A 24,667-nucleotide genomic window follows, 5' to 3' on the forward strand; every position below is an offset into this window, starting at 1 on the left:
TTGCACTTATTGAGAAATTCTTATGAAGACTAGCAATAAGAAAACAAGAAAAGCAGTGTAGAAACCTTAGATCAGCAGGAACTTTGAACGAGCACCAAAAACAGTGAAATCTCCAAGGAGTTGCGGTGAATGGGACTAATCAGAAGCACATGAAGCCTAGAAATGGATCTTCTTGGTCTTTGCGAGGGTTTGTCGTGGTTGAATCGATGGAGTGGTGTGTGGGATTGGGGGATTAGATCAACACCTCTACGTGTTTTTTATGCCATCACCACCATCACCATCAATGAGGGAGAACTGCGAGATCGACTGAGAAGGGAAGGATGATGGAGTCCTCACCAATGCGGGCTATGTAAAGGGTCCACAATGAGATTGGCTAATTTTGTTTATAATATTTAAACACTTATATAGCCGATTGCTTTAAACCAATTCTAAAAGTAGGATTAATTTTTTAATCCCATTCATTAGAGCCAGCTTTTAAAATTGGCTCTCCTTATCTACCTCTATAACTGTAATTTGGTGTAGTGAATGTACGTGATATTTTGTGATACATATGAAATCTATTTCTGGATTGATATTAGACATTACTTGAAAAATATTAGCTAACTCAACTTCAACTTAATTACACTCATAATAAATGAAGTTGAAAATCTATTTGAAAATTGTAATCTACATCAATAATTTCCATAACTTATTGTTTAATCTTATATACATTGTTTCCACCCTTTGAATTTTTTTTATATGTAAAAATAGGTATCCCACTACTTTATTGAAAAAAAAAACCAAAACAGACAGACAGAAGTTGGAATGAAAAAACACTACCAACCGAACACAGAGGCTCTCACCATAGATGAAGCACTCTTACAAAAACAAACAAGAACAACAAGATAAAATAAAGCAGAAAGGCTGACGAAGTCACAATCTGACAACACAGGCTTGCCTAATCTGAAGCATGGAGTGACCTACTCCGAAGTAGTATCTTAGTTCATCTCGTCTACGAGATTCGAAACCCTTGCGCTTATGAAGTGGAGAGAGCGCTTAATCCTCTGGGTAGCTTCACTTAGCGGCTGATGATGTGGATCAGAAGTTGTAGAAATCTAGGAAATGAGCATATTAGCAATCTTACAAATAATTAAATTAACATGTAAGGTAGTTAAATTAAAAATCCAATTATTTCTTTCAAGTTAGATGTTCAAAACTATTGCTCTTAAGGTGAATCCCTGAGGATTCGAATATGAGAGTTTACCAACAATATCCGGAGGCCCAAAGTGTAGTTATTGAAGATAGAAGCGTTTGGAGTTCTAAAATTAATTTGAAGAAGGACTAGATCCATTCTCAGAATTCACAATTGATGATTAGGTTCTCTACTATTTCTGAGGCTTTATGGCAAAGGATACATGTATTTGTAGCATTTTGAAAGTTGTAGCCTTTCTTGAATACATTTGTGAGTGTTAGAATTTTGTCGTTCCTTACTAGCCAACAGAATAAAAAAATTTTACTTGGACACTTGATTTTCCAGAATTGGGAATGTAGTGGGCTACATATGCCTCCGTCTATTAAAAACTTATAATAGGATTTAACCGTGAAATTTCCATTGGAGTCTAGTATCCAAGTGTTGGTATCCTCTTGTCCATTAGAGCAGTCTGGGAGGGCGGTCACAAGCTGTAGTAGATCTGTTATTGTAGCTATTTGGAATATTATTTCTAGAGAAATTTGAATTTGAGTGAATTGTCTTATTGTTATCCAAGGGAAGTTGCAGTTATTGAAAATGTGAGGCCAAAGGTCTTTGGGGCTCTCCCGTTAACCACTTATCGAACCAAAAGGATGTGATTCATGCCCAAAGAAAGACATAAATGGAACGAGGGCAATATGGAACTAATTCCTGCCCAAAGAAAGACATGTTTCTAGGTGGAGATTGAAAGAGAATTCCATAACTGTTCCTTGCCAAGTAGTTGGCTTTGATAATTTTTGCCCAATAGTTGCTTGGTTTAGAAGTAACCTTCCACCACCATTTTCCTAGAAGGGCTTTGTTAAATTTATGAAGATTGAGAATTCCCCAGCCACCCATGTTTCGAGGTCTACAAATTCTATTCCAAGCAACAAATCGAATTCCTTTCTACCCCAAATCTAGTCCTCTCTAAAGGAAATCCCTTCAAATCTTATCAATTTCTTTAATTACCCAGGAAGGAAGTTTGAACACTGACATCTAGTAGACTGGTATTGTGGAAAGAACCGAGTTGATGAGTGTCAATCTTCCTCCTAAGGAGAGGTAGATAGCTTTCCAAGGTGTGAGTTTGGAACGGATCATTCCAATTAGTTTCGCCCAATCTTGACGCCTTGGTCTTCTTCCAGATAGGGGTACCCCTAGGTATGTAAATGGTAGACAATTTCTAGAACAGTTTAAAGATAAGGCAGAAGCGACATTTGGTTGGAAGCCGTAATTTGTTAAGTAAAGACATCTTTTCAAATAGTTGATGGAGAGACCTAAAGATCCTTCGAAGAGGTATAGAATTAGTTTAATAATTCATCGATCCTCTTGTCCTCCTTGTGAGAATATAATGAGATTATTTGCTTAACTCTCTGAATTTTCAATTTCATATATTCCACTAAATATTTTCAATTTCATGTACAATATATACACACTGCACAAACACTATATATATTTGACCAATAAGTTATATTTGATAAATGACTTTACATATAATTTCCACATTACCATATTCTTTTCTCCATTTATGTTTGGTTTAAATTCTGTTTAGATATAAAATATTATAAATTATAATGATATATAGTATCATAACTTAATTTGATTGAGTGCAAAAATATCATACCACTACAAGAAAAATTATAAATTGGCACGGTAGAATTGGCACATAAATGAGTTTAAAACTCGTGCCAAATTGACTTTGGCACTATATTCGGCACCGAAAAATAACTGTCCCTATATAATGGTCACAAAAATATTTTGGCACCTTCTTTTTAAACCGTCCCAAACTTTGTCACTGTTTTTGACATGTTTTTTTACTATTGTGCAAACAATTTCCGGTTATTTTTTATTTTTTGCATGGACTTTGGTTCGATATCTGCCACAGTTTTGGCACGGTTTTATTGGTTCAGTATTTGACACGGTTTCTTGTACGATTTTATATACTATATCTTTTTTACTGTATTTGACACAATTTTTGACAAAAAATTTTGTTACGGCTTTCGGCATGCTTTTGTTTATTATGTGAAAAAAATAATTTATATGAAATTAATTTTATTTAAATTTTTTTCAATTACACCAATAAAAAATTTTCTAGAATTGGTCAACAAAAATGTCAGAGGAAACTACAACAATGAAAGTCAAATAACAAAGTCTTAGAACTAGCAGCTGCTTTGACTAGCTACACAATCCCATAAAAGGATTTCAGAGGTCGAACTAATCTTAGCTGTATCCATGCATTTGTAATATTAGTCAAGAAAATTTTTAGAAGGTAAAATGTTGCCGTAATCCTGACCTAACAAATCAACAATTATGTATGGCCGATACTAATTTCATCAATTAATATACCCCAATCGATAGATAAAGAAGCTCAAGATCTGAGACACCAAACCCATTCTAATTTATCAAATTCTCAAATATCTCGAATACAACAAAAGTACAGATAATAACCATGCTGTCACTTCAATAGATAGAAGATCCAACCACATTGTGAAAGTCCACCTTAAGTGTGCAAATACGAAAGGCCTCCCACTCTCAACTTAGGGTCCGTTTGGTAAGTGACAAAGTTGTTACTTTGTAGAGAGAATAACATATGTGAATTATTTTTATCCATTTGGTTTATAAACCAAGTGCGTAAAATAATGATCAAAATATAATTGTTTGTTTTTTTACCAGTGAAAGTGATTCATAGAGGAGAAAGTGTGAAAAAGATCACATTGTGAGATGTAATCTTGTGATATTTGTTAATTGATCAAATTACTTAAATAAAATTCTCTTTTTTAATTAAATTTTTTTTCTTTCTATAATAAAAAATTAATGAAATAATCATAAAAGATAAAATTATATTAAAAATTAGTTTTTTAATTAAAAATTGCTTTCCATAACAAGATTTTTAAAATAACAAATTAATTTGATATTAAAATTAAAAAAAAATATTATTCTTTAATTAATCTTTGAATTTGTTTTTAAATAGCAAATTTTAAGATTATTAATTAAATAATCATTAATATAAATAATTTTTAAAATAATTAAATAGTTGACTTTATTGCCAGAAAATAGAAAGAAATATAAAATTATGGGCTTTGTCTGACTAAAATAACTAATAAGGGCAAAATTGACAATAACCATAACTTCATTTGGAAAGTCTACTTACACCAAACGGATAAATTAACCTTGCATGCGTTTAGATTACAATTTTCTGGAAACATAACAAATGTTATAATGTAACTTTACAAGAAAACAATTTACAGGAAAAGACTTTACCGGAAAAGATTTTACTGGGAAAGTATATCCCTATAAAGCACCAAAGGAACCCTTACAATCTTTTTAATAAGTTATCTGTCAAACAATATTCAACTCTATTATAGAAAACATAAGTCCAAGGTTCAGCAAAATATTAAGAAACAATAAATCAGCATATTCTGTGATATAACCTGTTCTTCAACTTTCCAAAATAGAAGATTAAATGTGCTAGAAATCCAAAAAAAATTGACCTGATTATCCTCGCGACAAAATCTTCATTGAAATTTGAATCAAAGAAAAAACTAGTCCAACATAGTCTGTTTCTGCAAAATGTAATTAGGAAAATTCCATAAACCAAAAACACATCAGAAAGGCTCACTGCTTCCAAACATCAATTACATGGGCAATAGAAATGATCAAGAAAACAACCTCTCGACTGACATAAGAAGGTCGAACACACAGTATCGATATCATCTCCAGGACCGTGAACCTGTACAAAGTTACAAACACAGAAACACCAACAATTTCCAGATAAGTTCCAACAGGGCATTAATTGGACAATAAAACTATGCAAGCACAAGTGACAGCCAAATGCACAAGGCCTTGAATTGCAAGGCGTCCAGGCACGGTTAAATTTATGGAAATTAATCCAATAAATGAGATGGTTGTGGAGAATATATGATAATAAAACTTTACACATATATAACTTTATGTAGATTTATTTATATAAAATATAAGGGCGGCATAAGAATAAAGACCGGCTACTCAACGCCACAACAATGCCTGGATTTGATAACCTTTGAGATTGCATGTATTATTCTTAATATTATTATTATTTAATATATATAAAATATTTGTTTTTCCTTGGTTTTTAATTAAAACATCTTTTACATAGGTGACAACGATGGTTAAATTTATATATTTCATTGGGTTCAATTTGCCCACTAACAAAGTGTTTTAATATAAAATTAAACTCACTTTTCCTCACCTTTTCTATTTTCCAAAATTTATTTTAACATCCCAAATCAGTACAACGATTTTATTTTCTAATGCATTTTTCCACACTATTTATTTTGTAGTGACTTACTTATCTAAGCTTATTTTCAATTCAACAAAGTCATTTAAATCAATAAGCAAACAAACAAACACACATTAAAAAAAGGAATAAAAATAAGATATACATAAAAGAAAGCCAGATCTTTCCTTTCAACCCAATGAGAACCAAAATAAAAATAAAAATAAAATAAAATAATTAAAAAAGGAGGGTCACAAGCAAATGTTGTGCCATAACAAATCTGAAAACAATACAAGTGTGTATCACGCTTGCATATATTTAAGAACAAGTGGCTTTCATGAACACACAATGCAGATTCATCAATTTGTGCCACATTTATCATATGCTGCAAACTCTTGCTATTGCAAGAGGCATGATCATTATCAACACCATCTTCAATTAAATGAGCTTATAAACTTTATCTATAGCTTTATCTAGATAAATCTCATGCCAAAATGTAGAGCAGCACTAGTGAAATAAAGAGCAAATGTCTATTTGCAAGTTAAAGGAAAAGAATGTGATTTGGCATACCCTGGAGTTTGTTTGAAGAGTTTGGATAATTTATTGACTCAATTGCAACACCATTAGAACATGCACCTGAAATTAACAGATTTACAAATTCCTTTTAGTATAACGTTATCTTCTGACTATAAAAATATGCTGGCACCTTTGGCAATACCTTGTGAGAATCAATCTAATAAAAGCAACAACATACCATACTGTCCTACAGGCCTAAAACTCATCTAAATACAAAAAGACAAAAGCCCAAGACCAATACTGTAAACAAGAACCTCAAAGATAGAATAAAATGGCATATTGGTGTTTCATAAGAAAGATGAACACGAAAAATTACAAAATACACCAAACTGATCTTAAGTTCTCTAATTTGTGTTTCGAAGATCAAACAAATAGAAAAAAAGACTCCTCCCGGTTTCGCATATAACATACACTGACTCAAAAAAATGATGACCACAAAACTAGCAACAAGGCAGCTGTATAGCCATCCAAAGTGAATCTAAAAGGGCTATTAAAAGAACCAGTATATATTCATACTACTTACAGGGACAACGTCCAAGCTGATTTAAATTAAACATATACAAAAAAATATGCATAACCATAAAAAAGCAATCAAGGATTCAAGATTAATAACAAGAGTATGAGAAATGGTAAAATAGTTCATAATAACCTGGATTTGAAGGAGAGCAATGTGATGTGAGACTGCCCATATCAGTTGAGGCTGATGCATTTCTCCAAAGCTTGGTCAGATTGCTATTGCCATCTAATCCCCTAAAATTCAAGAATTCCTGTAGCAACATGATCAGACAGTCAAGTAAAGGAAATGGAATTTGAGACATTAGCACCATGGTCCTATCAGAATGGAGTCAACACAGCACAAACTCTATATATGATGAGGCTTGATAGAAGAAAACTAGAAAGTATGTCTGACTGCAAATCCATAGTGAAAGTCACATGAGATAATCATCGAATATCACCTTGTTTGATAATTGATGCTAACAAGTGGAGAGGAAAAAGTTTTAGGAGTATGTTAAGTTTAAAATTACAGACTGCTCATTAGATCCACAATTATATATGAATATACGTGGATAATCAGAGGGTGTGTGCGAGTGCGTTCCACCCACTTGTAGACCAAAAGATAAATGATATTTGAGGAAAATTCTCCATTTAGTAGATATGGAGTACTACTACTCTTTACGATCAACAATAGAATATTCATTAAACTAAACCACCCCTAGAACAAGAAGGTTGAAGGGTGCATTACATAGACAAAAAAAGATCATAGGTTAGTTATGCTGATCGTCGAAAGGGACCATAAACATGTACTAAAACTCAGATAAATTTCCTTAACAAGTTTTTAGATAATGCTTTGCTGCAAACTTAAAAAGTTTTTTGTTAGACACTGACACCAACCAACAAGTCAAGTATAGCATCTAAAAATCAAGTGCTTATTTTGCAAAGGAACATGTTTCAGCTAGATTGATAAAAACATTCCCTTCATATTATGTACTGAGGATATTCAAACTTCTTTTTCATTTTCGCAGAGAATGTTTCAGTTAGATAATGCTTTGCTACAGACTTAAAAAGTTTATCATATGATGGTGGGTTTCTAAGAATTAAAAGGCACCTTAATCAGATGCATGTTTCAATATTAACTGAAATTGAAATGTGCATCTAAAAAGTGGGCATTCATTCTTCGTTTCCGCAATCCTACAATTACTATTCAGATAGCCTGATTATGAACATTATTTTATTTAAATTCAATAGATAACAAAGAGAATATTCTGGTAGATGGGCATTACCAAAACATGGAAATCATTTAGGTTTTGTCCAACACCAATACAAGCATATAATAATTATCAACAGGATGAGAACTGGGTTCGGCAAACCCTACCTCTGCGTTTTCTCGATCTCAGTGATGAGCTTCTTCTCCTGCTCCGGCAAACCCTACTTCTCTCTCTCTCTCTTTGTCTATGTGTATCTTTTTATAGATCGATCCAACATCAGCTGCTTCTCTGTAATACAATTCAAATCAAAAAGACAAATTCCTCAAAATCAGAACAAAAAAAATTCAAAAACACGATCAAAATTCAACATGAAAACACTTGCAGACACAAAAATCAGACAATTAGGGCTCACAATTTCAACTAAAAAAATCAGAGAATGCATACCTACTGGGGTTCACCTCTTGCCAAGGAGGACACTCATGGTGAACCAAGAGAAATCGATAGAAATTAGTCTTTAATCGATAGCTGAAGAAGATGATCAGGATCGAGGGTTTGGCAGCGGGGAGAACGGCGTTGATGGTGGGGGCGTAGAGATGTAGCACCCGCAGAGGGCGCTGAGGGATCATGGGGTTGGAGGGGGGACGGAGGTGACCATGGTTGTGAGATCGGCGGCGATCAGCAATGGCGGTGATGATGCTGGTGAAGAAGGTGACTAAGATGTGGGCCTAATCATGATTAATTACCCTCAATCATATATCGTATTAATTATTTTTATTAGATATAAATTAAATGTAATTTTGGAAAGATAATTAATTTTTTATTAAATTATGTGAAATAACTAATTTTCATGTAAGATTCGGTTATTTACGACAGATAAAAAAAAACGGATGAAGTAATATATAAACTTAACTAATTATGGTATTAATAAATTTATATGTTTGTATTTTTAGCGCAGTATTTAATATAGTCTTAATAAATTATTATATTTAAATTTTTAGCGTTATATTTAGTATAGTATTAATAAATTATTATGTTTATATTTCTTTGGCACAACATTTGGCATGATATTAATAAATTAATATACACAATATTCATATATTATTATAATTGTATTTTTGGCAAGATATTTGGCATGGTCTTAATAAATTATTATATTTGTAATTTTAGTACGGTAGTAGTATATTATTATATTTATATTTTTGTCACAATATTAATATACTATTATATTTATATTTTCGCAGGACTGTTTATATGAAAATTTTTTAATTCCAAATTCTATTAAAAATTTATTATTAAAATAAAATAATAATAATAAATTATAAAAAAAAGAGGGGGTTTGAAATTCAAAATAAATAAATAAATAAATAAATTAGATAAGAATTTGAAATTTTTGAATTTAAATGTTTTGAAAAAAGTCTCCGGGAAGTTGAGGATTTTTTTGGGGAGGTTGAGGATTTCAAAAAGAAAAAAAGAGAGAAGGTTTTTCTTTTTGAAAAAAAGGGAGAGAAGGAGAGCCGGAAGGGCGGTGAAGAAAAAAATAGAAAGGAAGGGAGGAGACTAGAAAAAAAGAGAGAATTTTTGAAGAAAAGTGAGAAGAAGAAAGAGAAAGAGAGCCAAGGAGTTCGGAAGAGGTTGATCTGCTAGAAGAAGAGGTACTGCATTTTTCTGGTAAAAATAAAAAAATAGATGCAATAATAATAAACCATATTTTTCCATGAAGAACATGATGCCCCCATGCCGTTACATACACCGGCCCTCTTTCGATGATCTTTTGTGAAATTGAGCATGTACGTTACGATATTTCATGCCATGACGCTTTCCTCATCGATTAAAAAGCGATAATAACTGATGGGTCCCATACGCCCATGATTTTCTTTTCAAAAAAACTCGATGAATGCATGCACGTTGATGTTCTTAATAATGCGCAGTGGCGGAACCAGGGGGCGAGCGGGGCTTTAGCCCTCGGCTCCGGTGAGGTTGCTTTCCGGCAGCCATGAAGTTGGGGTTTTTATTTATATAATATTGTTATATAATATTTTGTTTGTAATTAATTGTCATATGATATCAATGTGCTTGAGTGGTTGGTGGGAGTTTGGTGATTATAGCCAACCTAGGTTCAAATCCCATGGGTTGCAATGTTGAGTTTTTATACTTTCATTAAAAACAAGTTTTTTTATTTTCAAAAAATTGCTGAAATTTAAAATTTTAAAAAAAATTAACAAAAAAATTAAATTGATAATGAGACATTGAAATTTCATTTATTAATATTATTTATAAATTTTTTGCAATGTTAGGTTTTTGATAATTTTACTAACTAAAAATAAGTTTTTTATATTTTCAAAAAGTTGCTAAAATTTTAATAAATTTAAAGAAATAATTACATTGATAATGAGGAATTGAAATTTTTAATAAAAAATTATGAATAATATTAATAAAATTTATAAAAATAATTTAATGATTTTAAAGAAATTAAATTGATAATGTGTTGAAGTGTTAAGTTTTTTTATACTTTTACTGATTAACAAGTTTTTTTATTTTCAAAAAGTTACCAAAATTTTAAATTTTATATAAATTTAAGACAAAAATTAACTTGATAATGTGGCATTCAAATTTCAATTTTTCAATAAAAGTTTCTGAATAATATTAATAAAATTTATAAAAACAATTTATTAATTTTAAAAAATTAAGTTGATAATGTGGCATGGCAAGTATAAATTAGTTATTCTAATATAATAATATACATGTTAGAGTAAATGAATGATTGTTTAGTTGTCTAGTTAAATATAGTTATTTTTTTTAGTCAGGTACACCATGACAACGATAGTAGTTCAAATTATAGTTAATGTTTTTTTTTCACTATATGTATATTCAAATTGTAGTAATATTATTGAACTATTTTTACTGTAGATAATTATTTTATTTGATAATTTTTTTACACTCTAGCTTTAGCCCCCCCTACCAGTAAGTTCTGGTTCCGCCACTGATAATGCATGTACATATTTTAGCATGAATTTTTATATATGCATACATATAATTTTCATGCATTTAAAGAGAAGTGGATGCACGTAGATGCATTTGCCTGGATTCCTTTCTCTTTCTAAAAAAAATATACATATAATTCCGTTTCATGCATGTGTATACATGCATTATCATGAATCTCTCTCTAAATAAAAAATATATATATATATATCATTGTTTTCCATGCATTCAAGGAGAAATACATGCACGTGCATGCATGAGCTTGAGTTCTCTTCTCTCTCTCTCGTTCATGCTCTCTTTCTCTCTCTCCCATTTCATCAAATACCTTGAGAATTAGTTTTTGTTCCCTGGTTTCAACGGGCTACTTTCCCGGCTGTGCCGAGTTCTCCGTCATGACCCGCAGCTCCGTCACCGCCGTTGTACCCAACCAGCTCCAGAAGTCCAATTCCTTCAGCGACATTGATCATCCGGTCGGCGGCCACTACAGCCTTCTGCACTTGCGGTGGAGATCTTTTCAAAGCCGATCTGTTCTGGTGAGATCGAGACAGAGTTTGATGGCTGCGAAGCTCTTGCTTGATAACAAGTAGCTAAATTTGGTCCTCCGGAGTGTGGAAGATCGGCCGAAGATTGCTTGGAAGGTGTTTGATTGGGTTTCGGAGAAGCAAAAAAAGAAGGTGTTTGATTGGGTTTCGGAGAAGCAAAAAAATCGCTTTAATATTTTTTTCCGATGGACTGAGAAGAAGCCATCACTTAGAGTGGATGGTTCTGTTTACAATGCACTGGCAAGGGTTTGTGGTAGAGAGGATTGCATCGATGAATTTTTAGGTGCTCCAAAAGAATAAAAAAAGAAATTGGCGAATGAAGGATTTGGGATGGAAAAAGAAAAACGTATGTGAAGGATTCTGATAGGTTTTACAAGAGGAAGATGATTGTAGAAGCTATAGAGTTGTTTGAGTTTGCAATGCATGGTTCAGAGAAGCCTCAGGATAGTGATTTGTTGCTCTTTCTGAAGAAAATTGCTGTTAGTAAAGAGTTAGATATGGGTTTGATATTTAGAGCTGTCAGGACTTATAATGAGAAGGCAGGTCACTCTATAAAAGCATCAGTTTTCAGTAGAGTTCTTAAATCACTGGCCAGTGTGAGGAAGTTGGGAGATTGCGATGAGGTTTTATTATTGTTGTGTTCATCAATTCAAAGTATTGCAAGGCTCGTAAACTGGATAAGGCATTGTCTCTCTTGTATGAAATAATGGAAATAAGAGGTGCTGCACACATAGACACTTCAGCTGACGTGTTGGGGAGCGGCTATCGGCACGATAACAAAGTTGGTACTACCACTGGAATTTCTGTAAAAAAAAAAGAGTACAAAAAAAAGAGAAGGAAAATTACGGATGAAAAAAATATACGAAAGGTGAGGAAAAAAGTGAGAGAGAAAGTAAAAAAAGTGAAGAGTGAGTAAAAAAAAGAGAGAAGGAAAAAATATGGAAAAAATGAAGGGTGAATTTAAAAAAAGAGAGAAGGAAAAAATATGGAAAAAATGAAGGGTGAATTTAAAAAAAAGAGATAAGGAAAAAAAATATGAAAAAATGAAGGGTGAATTTAAAAAGAGAGAAGGAAAAAAATATGGAAAAAAATGGAAGGATGAGTTGAAAAAAAGAGAATAAAAAAATATGGAAAAAAATGGAAGGGTGAGTAAAATGAGAGAAGAAAGGAAAAATATGGGAAAAATGAAAGGATGGGTTAAAAAGAGTAAAAATGAGGAAAAAAAGTAAAGGATGAATTTGAGTGGGGGTATTTTGGTAATTTTTTTCTTCTGAAGCTTCCTCTAGAAAAAAATCCTATGAAATTTCTCTAATTCCACCTCGACTTTCTTGGGAGTAACGAGACTTTTTCATAAAATTTTCTAATTCCACCTTGAGCCTTGGCTTTCTTGGGATGTGAGAAAATTTTTCACAAAAATTTTCTCTAATTCCACCTCGAGCTTTGAGCTTTCTTGGGAGTAACGAGAAAATTTTCATATTTTCTCTAATTCCACCATGAAGCCTTGGCTCTCTTGGGATAACGAGAAAATTTTCATATTTTTCTCTAATTCCACCTTGAGCTTTGGCTTTCTTGGGGTAACGAGAGAAATTTTTCATATTTTCTCTAATTCCACCTTGAGCTTTGGCTTTTCTTGGGGTAACGAGAAATTTTTCACGATTTCTCTCATTCCACCTTGAAGCCTTGGCTTTCTTGGGGTAACGAGAAATTTTTCATGAAATTTCTCTCATTCCACCTTGAAGTCTTGACTTCCTTGGGGTATCGAGAAATTTTCTATAAATTTCTCTCATTCTACCTTGAAGTCTCGATTTTCTAGTGGTAACGAGAAATTTTTCATAATTTCTCTAATTCCACCTTGAAGTCTTGACACTTTTGGGGTAAAGAGAAATTTTTTTTCATAAAAAAATCAAACCCTTTCTTCAAGCTCACTTTGAGGTCTTTTGACACTCATTGGAGTAAAAAAGTGAAATGAAAAGAAAAGTAAAAAAAAAATTCCTTGAAGTGATAAAAAAAAAAATGAAAAAGTTCACAAAAAAATATCTCTCATCAACACTTATAAAAAAAGAGAAAAGTTGACAAAGATTTCTTGAAGCTCACTTGGAGGTCTTTTGATACCCGTTGGAGTGAAAAGAGATGCAATGAAAAGTAAAAAAAAAATCTTTTCTTGAAATGAAAGGAAGAATAGAAATGAAAATTTCACAGAGAAAAAAATGATGATGAATGAAAAAAAAAGGAATGAAAAATTTTTCGTAATGCTTCTCGTCAACACTCATCGGAAAAAGTTGAGTTGAGCAAAGATTTTTTCTTCTAAGCCCATCAGTGAAGTCTCTTTCAATGAGTAAGAGGTCCATTTTAAAAATCAAGTCAAAATTATCAAGTTAATGACCCTAACCATGTTTAAAGGTCACGACTTAAAAAGAATCAAATGGTCAAGGCTCAAAAGCATTGAAGAGCTAAAAACCTAAATGCATCGCTGTAAACGACAAATCGCACTGAAGTTTTAAAAGCACCAAGAAGGCAAAGACTTGAGGAGTTTCACAAGTCAAGGAGCTGGAGATTTTCTAGCAAGAAAGAGCCAAAAGTCTTCAGCGATAAAAAGAAGCAAAAAGTGACCAAGTAGGCAACTCGTAAATGTAGAGTGGCTGCAGCTTGGACTAAGCTATGTTTCAAGACACAAACCCACATAAAAAAAAAGAAATTGAGGAGAGCTACATCCACAAAGCTAAAAGGATCTTCTGACACACTTTCAGTATAGGAGTTAAGAGCGCCAGCTAAAAATAAATTTTGAAGGGCATGATAGAAATAACTCTTTCTAAAAAAAATCTCTTGTTAAGCTCTCTTAGAGAATAGCTCTCTTCTTTTGTATTCTTGTCTATGATCATGTATTCGCATGCATCTTTGAAATTAAATATAAAAAAATTATCATGTTTATTCGATTTACTTCTCATTCACACTTGTCTTAATCGGAGGTTCTCATGACATTGATGCGTGTAATTAATATTAGGGGCTTGCCCCTATGGGAGTTATGCACCCGCAATCATCCGAAAATATAAAAAATTAAATTTTGATTTGTGATCCATGCTTTTCAACCGGTCATACCCTAATTAAAGGCCGGGTGGAAAGAAAGGAGCCCACAAGGACATTTGGCACAGTATTGATATATTATTATATTTGGGTTTTTGGCACAGTATTTGGCACGATAGTAATAAATTAATTTTTTTAAAAAATATGTTTGGCACTGTTGTGTAAAATTATTGAATTTGTATATTTGGCATGGTATTTGGTACGGAATTAAGAAAATATTTTAAAAAAATTATATATTTGACATGGTTTATAAATTTTGAGTCAAATGTTGTGACAAATTTGTCACAATTTTTTTCCTTGCCAATTTTTCCATGGTGATATAGGATTTTTCTTGTAGTGTACCAACAACCAAGAACATAATTAAGTGAATTATCATGGTGAATATATTTATTACATATACACTTTAATTAATGTATAGAGCCATAAGTAAACAAATATTATTTTAAATGCTGACTACAAATCTGTTAGGTTAGGTGTATATTAAAATTCAACCTCCATGCACATATAGTAATGCTCAATCACTCAACTATGGCAAAAGTTTCAATATAAATCATGAGCAACCCTTGGATTCCTTAAATTGAGGAGATTCATTATATATATATATATATATATATATATATATATATGAAACCACTATCTCATATTATTTTATGCTCACATGATCCTGATGATTTTTTTTAAATGAAGGTAAATTAGAACTTCAGTTAAAACAAATTAATTAAGCACATTTGCAAACGTACCAGAAAGATTATAATTAATAGATAATTATATCAACTGAACATCAAACAAAGCACAACTTGCAAACATGCATGCTCTCACAAAAGCATGCAACACGTCTGCTTATTTGTAACACAACATAGAGTAGCATGCATGCATACATACATCTATACATACATATGTATATAAAGCTTATGAACTTGAGATGGTGTTATTAATTTGCAGGCCAAGGCTTAGCTTAGAGTATGTCAACTCCTAACACATTATTAGCTCTTACAGCAGGATTAGGCCAAGTCTTAGCTTGAAGTTCGTCAACGGTTTCCTTGCTCAACTGGAATGACTTAGCAAGAAGATAATCATTAATTGGAGGTGTTGCTCCAAACAGATTATTAGCATCTATGATCGCACCAGGATTTTGGCTGTTGAACACTACCAATGCAACTGCATGTGAATGGCCATAATTCATATTAAAGTGGGTAAGACCTTGAGGGAATACGAAAACATCACCAGCAGATAAAACTTTCGAGTAGAGTGTATCATTGGGACTAGAGGAGACAAAACCAGCGTAAACAGTGCCTTCAAGAACAACAATGACTTCAGTAGCACGAGGATGAGTATGAGGAGGGTTAACTCCTCCAGGAGCATAGTCGATACGAACCAACGTAAGACCAAGAGTGTTCAATCCTGGGAGTTGAAATACTGATGCTGTAGTAAAATTAACACCAAGAGGATTCGTTGTGTTACCAGGCTTGTTCAAGCCAGAGAGAAGGAAATCCTCAGCTGTGACTGTTGTAGGGTTTTTGCACACAAACCCATTCACAAACACTGCATTGCATGCATGGTTGTGTTTGTTAGTATATATCAAGAATAGAAAATATCAACTTTAATTAATGATGTATATTGAAAAAGATGGTAAAATATAAGTAAATAATAATGCCTTGAGAAGTAAAATCAGCAACACAGAAGTCTTGTAGAGGACTTGGATCAAAAGCTAAGCAAAGAGATGAAGTTATTGCGAAGAATGCAAGAAAGATGGATTTTGCAGCTGTCATTCTTCACAACTCTTGTTTGAATGTTAGGAGATGATGATGAGTAGTGGGATGGAGGATTTGGGATGGTGTTCATGGGTTTATATAGTTCTTTTTGGAGGATTATTTATTTATTTATTTACTTTTAGAAAATGATAATAGCAACTTATTAAGTAATGGAACCTCTAAGGAAAAAGATTTCTTATTAAAAGGAAAAGTCATAAAAGTTACGAGGTTTATGTTAATTTGGTGAAATAACTTTTCAATTATTTTTTCGTTCATGGGCAATAACTTTTCAATTATTTTTTTGTTCATGGGCCAGAGATAATGATAAGCTAATTATTTTTTTTTGATCATCACATGCATGGATGTTTTTGCCTTCGGTATGCTTTAAAATACATCTAGTATGCTAATCTATTCTCCAATTATTGTTACTTAGGTAATAATAAGTAATTATTACTAATTTTTTATCATATAGTAAGCTTAATCTATTCTCCAACTGTGGTTTGAAATGATGATCAATCAACTATGACTTCTTTGGATTAAACTCTTTAATGGTCAGTTTAAAGCAATATCGGCTTATTATAAAAATAAACTAAAACACGTAACTTATGATGTTGATCTAGTTATTACATGGGCACCATGTAATTTATGATGTTGATATGATACTTACATATGTACACATAATTTTAGTGATATTGATCTAGATATTACATGTGTACTATGTAATTCATGATGTTGATTTCATTAGTTATTACATGTACATGATGTTGATCCAGTTTTTACATCGTACACTTAACTTATGATGTTGATATAGTTATTATATGTGTGCCATGTAATTCATAGTAGTTATTACATGTGTACACATAATTCACGATGTTGATCTAGTTATTTCATGTATACCATGTAATTCATGATGTTGATCTACTTATTACATATGTACATATTATTCATGATGTTGATCTAGTTATATGCATACCACACGTAATTCATGATGTTGATTTAATTATTACATGTATACACATAATTCATGATGTTGATCTTGTTATGAGCTTAAAGTTTGTTAACTTTGTACATGCTATATATATATATATATATATATATTATATAACAAAATATACCTATAACAAAATATCAAGTATGCTAAATTATATATATGGAAAGTATCATATACAAAGCATCTAACAGCAAACTTTGTTTTAATTTATTTCTTAAAATCATTGAATAACCATTAGAGTTGATAATGCGTCTTATCATGACTAAATCACATATAATTGAAAATATGACAAATAAATACATGCGTCAAATTTTTAAAAGTATGAAATTATTTCCTAACTTCTATATATAGATATATTCATAGTCACTAAATATGACATCTTACCATTAATATGCATCTACATACTGAATATGGCATTTTACCAATTCAAATAACTATCTTAAGCTAATTAAGTTATCAATCATATTATGAAATGAAAAAGCTTTGTACATATTTGATATTTTATAAAATTAAAAAAGCTACTTCACCAAAAATACATTAATCTTGTTGGTGTTTCGTTTAATAGAAGAAAATCACACTGCTCACCATCTCCTAATTAGTCTTTTGAGCAAGAGTTGTAAACAATAGTTATTGCAACTCATACAATTATCTTTCTAGTATTTCTTACAATAACTTCAACTTTTATTCTATGTATATAATTAAATTCATATTTTGTATTATATTATTAACAAACATGAGTATGAATGCAATAGTGTCTGTGAATGGGTCTGTTAGATTAGATAAGAATTAATAATATGGTTGATTAAAGAAATTGAGAGATGTGTGATCACTTAATTCAAGCACAATAGTTAGGGAACTACTTATGTTTGTTTACGAAATAAACAACTATGTAGTTCCATCTATATAAATATTTTTTAAAATATAATTAAAAATTTGTTTTGGATGAAGTTCATAAATTATATATATCAATGGGATTTTATATTTGAACTCAGTGCAAATGTTATTTGATAGTTGTAAAAAAAAAAAAAACTATCAACCAATTAAAAAATTACGAGATTTAATGTTTCATCACTTGAACTTAATCCAAAGAATTAGGCTGCTTCATTAAATATCTATAAAAATATGTTAATTTATGAAGCATATATATATATATATATATATATATATATATATATATATTTGTGATCATGTATTAAATTAATTATTCATGAATTATCCACAAATTTACCCGTATATTCAATAGATTTTTCATCCTATTTAAAATTCAAATTAAAGATTTGAGAGTTTTCAATCATATATATATATATATATAACTTAAACAATATTTGATTGGTTCTTGACTTGAATTAATAATCTTGAAATTATTGCATGTCCTTAATCAGGTGAGAAATCAGCTCATTTACTTTAGACTTTTATTCCCTCATTTATATTGTTTTCTTAGAATACATGTACGTAAATCTAGTAATTAGAAATTCAATATATATATATATAATATGCACACACACACATCATTATCGGCCAATTTTATGTAAATATCATGTTGTTAATTATTTTATGATATATTCAAGGGTCAGAGTGAATAAATTCTTAAATAGATCGTTTTTTTAATAGATTTTCACAACTTATATAATATATTTACTTCAATAAATTCATTTAAATTTGAGAATTTTCATCATATTTTCCATCAATTAATGGATTGTCAAAAGCCATGCATGTTGTTCTTCAATTTTGAAATATGAATGTTGAGAAGATAATGTAAATATTGATGGTTAAGATATTTGTTATATATCATTTATAAATAGTTTTTTAGACTTAATTCAAGTTTCATAAACCCATGCATTATAAAAAAAAAAGGATCATTAAGAAGGAATATTTAATAGTGCAAGTGCATATCCTGATGATCTCTATCCTGTGAAATTACATTTTATGAAATGAAAGTCTTCAAGATTAACTATATAAATTACTAAAGAAGTTTTCCAATTTTTAATGTGATTTTAATAATTATTATTTCACTTAGGCATGAGAAATAGTAAGAACAGAAGTTTACATGAATTTTTTTTTTCCATTTTTCACTACTTTAAATATTTGCATTTAATGAAATGAATTAGTTTGATATTAAAATATCTCCAATTTAATGTAATTTCGGACTTGGAGAAGCAAGCAAATTTTTATAAAAATAAAAAAATAAAAAAGGTGATTTAATATGCACATGTTTTAATATATTTTATTTAAAATTAAAACTATAGATATATATATATATATATATATATATATATAATGTTTCCTTGATGGACACGAAAGATAAATTTAATTATATGAATTTTGCACATAGAGGATATTTTATATCACAGATAAAATATTTTTTAGTGTAAATGATTGAAAAAGAAAACAACAATATGTATCCTCTCTCTCTGTATATATATACATTAATTTGTCAACCTTTGGCTGATTAGATTAATAAACACTTTTCTAGAACTTATAATTAGTCATTTAAACCTTTATAAGTGTAAAGAGATGATGATTAAGTTTTAATTAGAGTATTAAAGATAAGAATATAATAGCTAGATAAACTCTCCTCCAATATTTGATTAGCTATATACATTATATATAAAGAAAAAGAGACCTTTCTTAATTGTTTTTCTTTGAACTTTCAAACCTAGACTCGTTCAAAAGATTCTCGATTTGAAAGGTGCATACATGGGAGCATCTTGATATTGACTTGTCTCTTTCTCTATGTGCCTAAATCATTAACAATAAGCAACTTCCTTAACCTCTCTCCATCAGTTAGGTTTTTTTTTTGTCTTTATGTTACAAGTCATTACAAAAACGGAAACCATACTTGATTTCTTAATTTGATGAATGCATGTAAAATTAATTTGCTCACCAAAAATAGATTAAGAACAAAAACAAGGGAAAAAAATTAATAGGACTTCAGCTAAGAATGCAGTCATTGTCACCTCTATCCAAATGCTTACTCAAGAATCAAAGATGAGAAACTTCTAACCACACAACCATTGTCACATGCATATATAGATAGTTGATGAACATGAGATGATGGTATTAGTTGGCAGGAATAGGCCAAGTCTTTGCTTGAAGTTCTTCAATGGTTTCCTTGCTCAACTGGAATGCCTTGGCAAGAAGTTCATCATTAATTGGGGTGTTGCACCAAACAGATTATTAGTATCTATGATCATACCAGAATTTTGAATGTTGAACACTACTAATGCAGCTGCATTTGATTTGCCATAATTCATATTGAAGTGTGTAAGACCTTTAGGGAATACGACAACATCACCTGCAGATAAAACCTTCGAGTAGAGTGTATCATTGGGACTAGAGAAGACAAAACCGGCATAAATAGTGCTTTTAAGAACAACAATGACTTCGGTAACATGAGGATGAGTATGAGGAGGTTTAACTCCTCCAGGAGCATAGTCAATGTGAACCAACAATTCCAAGCAACCAATCGAATTCCTTTCGACCCCAAATCTAGTCTTTTCCAAAGGAAATCCCTTCAAATCTTATCAATTTCTTTGATTACTTAGGAAGGAAGTTTGAACACTGACATCTAGTAGATTGGCATTGTGGAAAGGACTGAGTTGATGAGTGTCAATCTTCCTCCTAAGGAGAGGTAGATAGCTTTCCAAGGCGTGAGTTTGGAGCGGATCATTCCAATTAGTTTCGCCCAATCTTGACACCTTGGTCTTCTTCCAGATAAGGGTACCCCAAGGTATGTAAGTGGTAGATAATTCCTTGAACAGTTTAAAGATAAGGCAAAATCGACGTTTGGTTGAAAGTTGTAATTTGTAAAGTAAAGACAACTTTTTGAATAGTATGGAGAGACCTAAAGTTCCTTCGAAGAGGTATAGAATTAGTTTAATAATTCATAGATCCTCTTGTCCTCCTTGTGGGAAGATAATGAGATCATCTGCGTAATTCTCTGAATTTTCAATTTCACATATTCCACTAAATATTTTCAATTTCATGTACAATATATACACACTGCACAAACACTATATATATTTGACCAATAAGTTATATTTGATAAATGACTTTACATATAATCTCCACATTACCATATGCTTTTCTCAATTTATGTTTGGTTTAATTTTTGTTTAGGTATAAAATTTTATAAATTATAATGATTTATAGTGCCATAACATAATTTGCTTGAGTGCAAAAATATCTAATAATATTTTTATGCTCACATGATGCTCTAATCTCCACATGCCATAAGTTTCAATATAAATCATGAACAACCCTTAGATTCCTTAAATTGAGAAGATTCATTATATATACTATGTCATTATTTTATGCTCACATGATGCTAATAATATTTTAATGCATGAATTATTTTTTAATAACTAATATACCACTTTAAATAAAGGTAAATTAGAACTTCAACTAAAGCAAATTAATTAAGCACATTTGCAAACGTATTAGAAAGATTATAATTAATAGATAATTATATCAATTGATCATCAAACAAAGCACAACTTGCAAACATGCATGCTCTCACAAAAGCATGCAACACATCTAGTTATTTGCAACACGACATAGAGTAGCATACATACATACATACATATATAAAGCTTATGAACTTGAGATGGTGGTATTAATTGGCAGGCCAAGGCTTAGCTTAGAGTATGTCAACTCCAAACACATTATTAGCTTTTACAGCGGGATTAGGCCAAGTCTTAGCTTGAAGTTCGTCAACGGTTTCCTTGCTCAACTGGAATAACTTGGCAAGAAGATAATCATTAATTAGAGGCATTGCTCCAAACAGATTATTAGAATCTATGATCACACCAGGATTTTGGCTGTTGAACACTACCAATGCAACTGCATTTGAATGGCCATAATTCATATTAAAGTGTGTAAGACCTTGAGGAATACGAAAACATCACCAGCAGATAAAACTTTCGAGTAGAGTGTATTATTGGGACTAGAGGAGACAAAACCAGTGTAAATAGTGCCTTCAAGAACAATAATGACTTCGGTAGCACGAGGATGAGTATGAGGAGGGTTAACTCCTCCAGGAGCATAGTCGATACGAACCAACGTAAGACCAAGAGTGTTCAATCCTGGGAGTTGAAATACTGATGCTGTAGTAAAATTAACACCAAGAGGATTCATTGTGTTACCAGGCTTATTGAAGCCAGAGAGAAAGAAATCCTCAGCTGTGACTGTTGTAGGGTTTTTGCACACAAACCCATTCACAAACACGGCATTGCATGCATGGTTGTGTTTGTTAATATATATCAAGAATAGAAAATATCAACTTTAATAAATGATGTATATTGAAAAAGTTGGTAAAATATGAGTAAATAATAATGCCTTGAGAAGTAAAATCAGCAACACAGAAGTCTTGTAGAGGACTTGGATCAAAAGCAAAACAAAGAGATGAAGTCATTGTGAAGAATACAAGCAAGATGGGTTTTGTAGCGCCCATTCTTCAAAACTCTTGTCTGAATGATCAGTGAAGGGATGATGATGAATAGTGGGATGGAGGATTTTTGATGGTCTGCATGGCTTTATATATATATTTTTTTGAGGATTATTTATTTTTTTATTTATTTTTGGAAACATGTAATAGAAACTTATTAAGTAATGGAACCTTTAAAGAAAAATATTTCTTATTAAAAGGAAAAGTGATAAAGGTTATGAGATGGTGAAATAGCTTTTAAATTATTTTTTTTTATCATAACATGGAAGTTGTTGGCTTGGGTATGCATTGAAATACATCAAGTAGGCTAATCTATTATCCAATTATTGTTAGCTTAGGTAATAATAAGCTAATTTTACTTTTTGATCATATAGTAATTAAGTTCAATCTAGCAATTCTTTAATTATTATGGTTTGAAATGATGATCAATCGACTATGACTTCTTCAGATTAAACTCTTTAATGATAATTAAATCAATTAACGCAACATTAGTAGTCAGTTAAAAGCATTATTGGCTTATTGTAAAAACAAACTTAAACATGTGTTCATGTAACTTATGATGTTGATCTAGTTATTACATAGCCACCACGTGATCATGATATTGATTTGATTATGACATGTGTACACAAAATTCATGATGTTGATCTAGTTATTACATGTGCATGATGTTGATTTAGTTTTTACATCCTTACACGTAACTTATGATGTTGATCTAGTTATTACATTTTCACCAAGTAATTCATGATGTTAATCCAGTTATTAATGTATACTATGTAATTCATGATGATCTACTTTTTACATGTATACACATAATTCATGATGTTGATGTAGTTATTATATGTGTACCATGTAATTTATAATGGCTCTTACATGTGTACACAAAATTCATGATGTTTGATAAGGACGCAAGTATAAGTACCGATTAGGTAATCAAATGTGCGTGAATGTAGAGTGTCGGTTTACAGGAGAGGAAGTTGATAAGTGCTTGTGTGATAAGAATGTGAAGTCTTCTTTCCTTATGATGAGCATTACTTTTATCGGGTTTTAACACTAACATGTGTGTATTTATGTTACCTTCATGCACATAGGACTGTGAAGACGAATCTTAGAGAAAGAAGCCAATGTAGATCGTGAGTGCACCATTTGGAGGAAATCTTGAGAAGGTTCAAACGCGAAGACATAAGTCGGGTTCAAGATGCTAGAATGTGTTCCAACCTCTGTGTATTCAAGCTAGAGCAATGATTTGGAGGGGCACAAAGGCAGTCACATTCTAAGTATTCCAGCTTGTGCATGTGTAACGAGATCTCCACCAACGCGGTCGTTCATTGAAAAAGCAAAGTGATCTACGACGTAAACGTGTGCTCGTTTACGTTACCTCGATGAAAGCATGGTTTCAGGAATGTTTCGAACCGGTACTATAGCAGAGCACTGTAGCAACACTGTGGCAAAAATATTGTAGCAGGTATTATTCATAGTCGGCCGAAGAAGGAGTTTTCTAGAGAAACCACACTGGTGTGTCAAAATTCCACACGCTCGTGCGTTAATTCCACACGGGTCGTATGAAATATTAACAAGGGCGTGTGGATTCCCGATTCCAGCCCTTTAAAAGCCGATTTCAGCCCCGATTTCAGCATTCTTTTCTCCATCTTTTCCCCAACTTGAGATAGGGCTGCGGCTAGGGTTTTGAGAGGTATTGGCTAGTGTTTGGGAGAGATTCTATGGCTCTGACATCGCTCATCCGTTTGGAAGAAAGGTAATGGGAGAGCTTTCGTCAACACCGATCCGGCGAGGTGTATCCTTGGCCGAACAAAGGGACCTTTGGACGAGTAGAGGACTCTCCACAAGACCGTCGTCATGACTATCGAGGGGGTTTTCTATGTATTTATTGCTTTTACATTCGATTTCATTGATTGTAATTAGCTCCATGGAGAGCTAAACCCCCTAGTGTGTACTTGGATTGTGAACCCTAGGATGTATTCGTTTCATTGAACCTTGTTATTATGCTTTCATTAATTGATGTTTTTATTGAGTTCCAATCTTGAATGCTTTGATTGTATGAATACTCCCTTAGAGTGACACAAGGGTTGAGATTTCTTGTTGGTAACCCTTGTGAGTGAGTGACACACCACGACGGTT

At 31.7% G+C, this 24,667-nt stretch overlaps 1 protein-coding gene, 1 long non-coding RNA gene and 1 pseudogene across 2 annotated transcripts; all 3 read right to left on the reverse strand.

The window, feature by feature from the left end:
* Nucleotides 1-4,696: 4,696 nt before the first annotated feature.
* LOC120263032 lies at nt 4,697-8,460 on the reverse strand. Its single transcript, XR_005537026.1, has 6 exons — nt 8,186-8,460; nt 7,909-8,029; nt 6,685-6,802; nt 6,030-6,095; nt 4,874-4,934; nt 4,697-4,767 (listed from the first exon to the last, which is right to left on the reverse strand). It is a non-coding gene; the product is annotated as an uncharacterized LOC120263032 (long non-coding RNA).
* Nucleotides 8,461-15,091: 6,631 nt separating this feature from the next.
* Nucleotides 15,092-16,139, reverse strand: LOC120263749 (putative germin-like protein 2-1). Its single transcript, XM_039271725.1, has 2 exons — nt 15,998-16,139; nt 15,092-15,885 (listed from the first exon to the last, which is right to left on the reverse strand). Exons 1-2 carry the CDS (start codon nt 16,110-16,112, stop codon nt 15,299-15,301), a joined length of 702 nt encoding a protein of 233 aa, XP_039127659.1. The 5' UTR covers nt 16,113-16,139; the 3' UTR covers nt 15,092-15,298.
* Nucleotides 16,140-21,724: 5,585 nt separating this feature from the next.
* Nucleotides 21,725-22,498, reverse strand: LOC120263223 (annotated as a pseudogene).
* Between the last annotated feature and the right edge of the window lie 2,169 nt (nt 22,499-24,667).

This window comes from Dioscorea cayenensis, chromosome 6 (genome assembly GCF_009730915.1).
Source record: "Dioscorea cayenensis subsp. rotundata cultivar TDr96_F1 chromosome 6, TDr96_F1_v2_PseudoChromosome.rev07_lg8_w22 25.fasta, whole genome shotgun sequence".
NCBI lineage: Eukaryota > Viridiplantae > Streptophyta > Magnoliopsida > Dioscoreales > Dioscoreaceae > Dioscorea > Dioscorea cayenensis.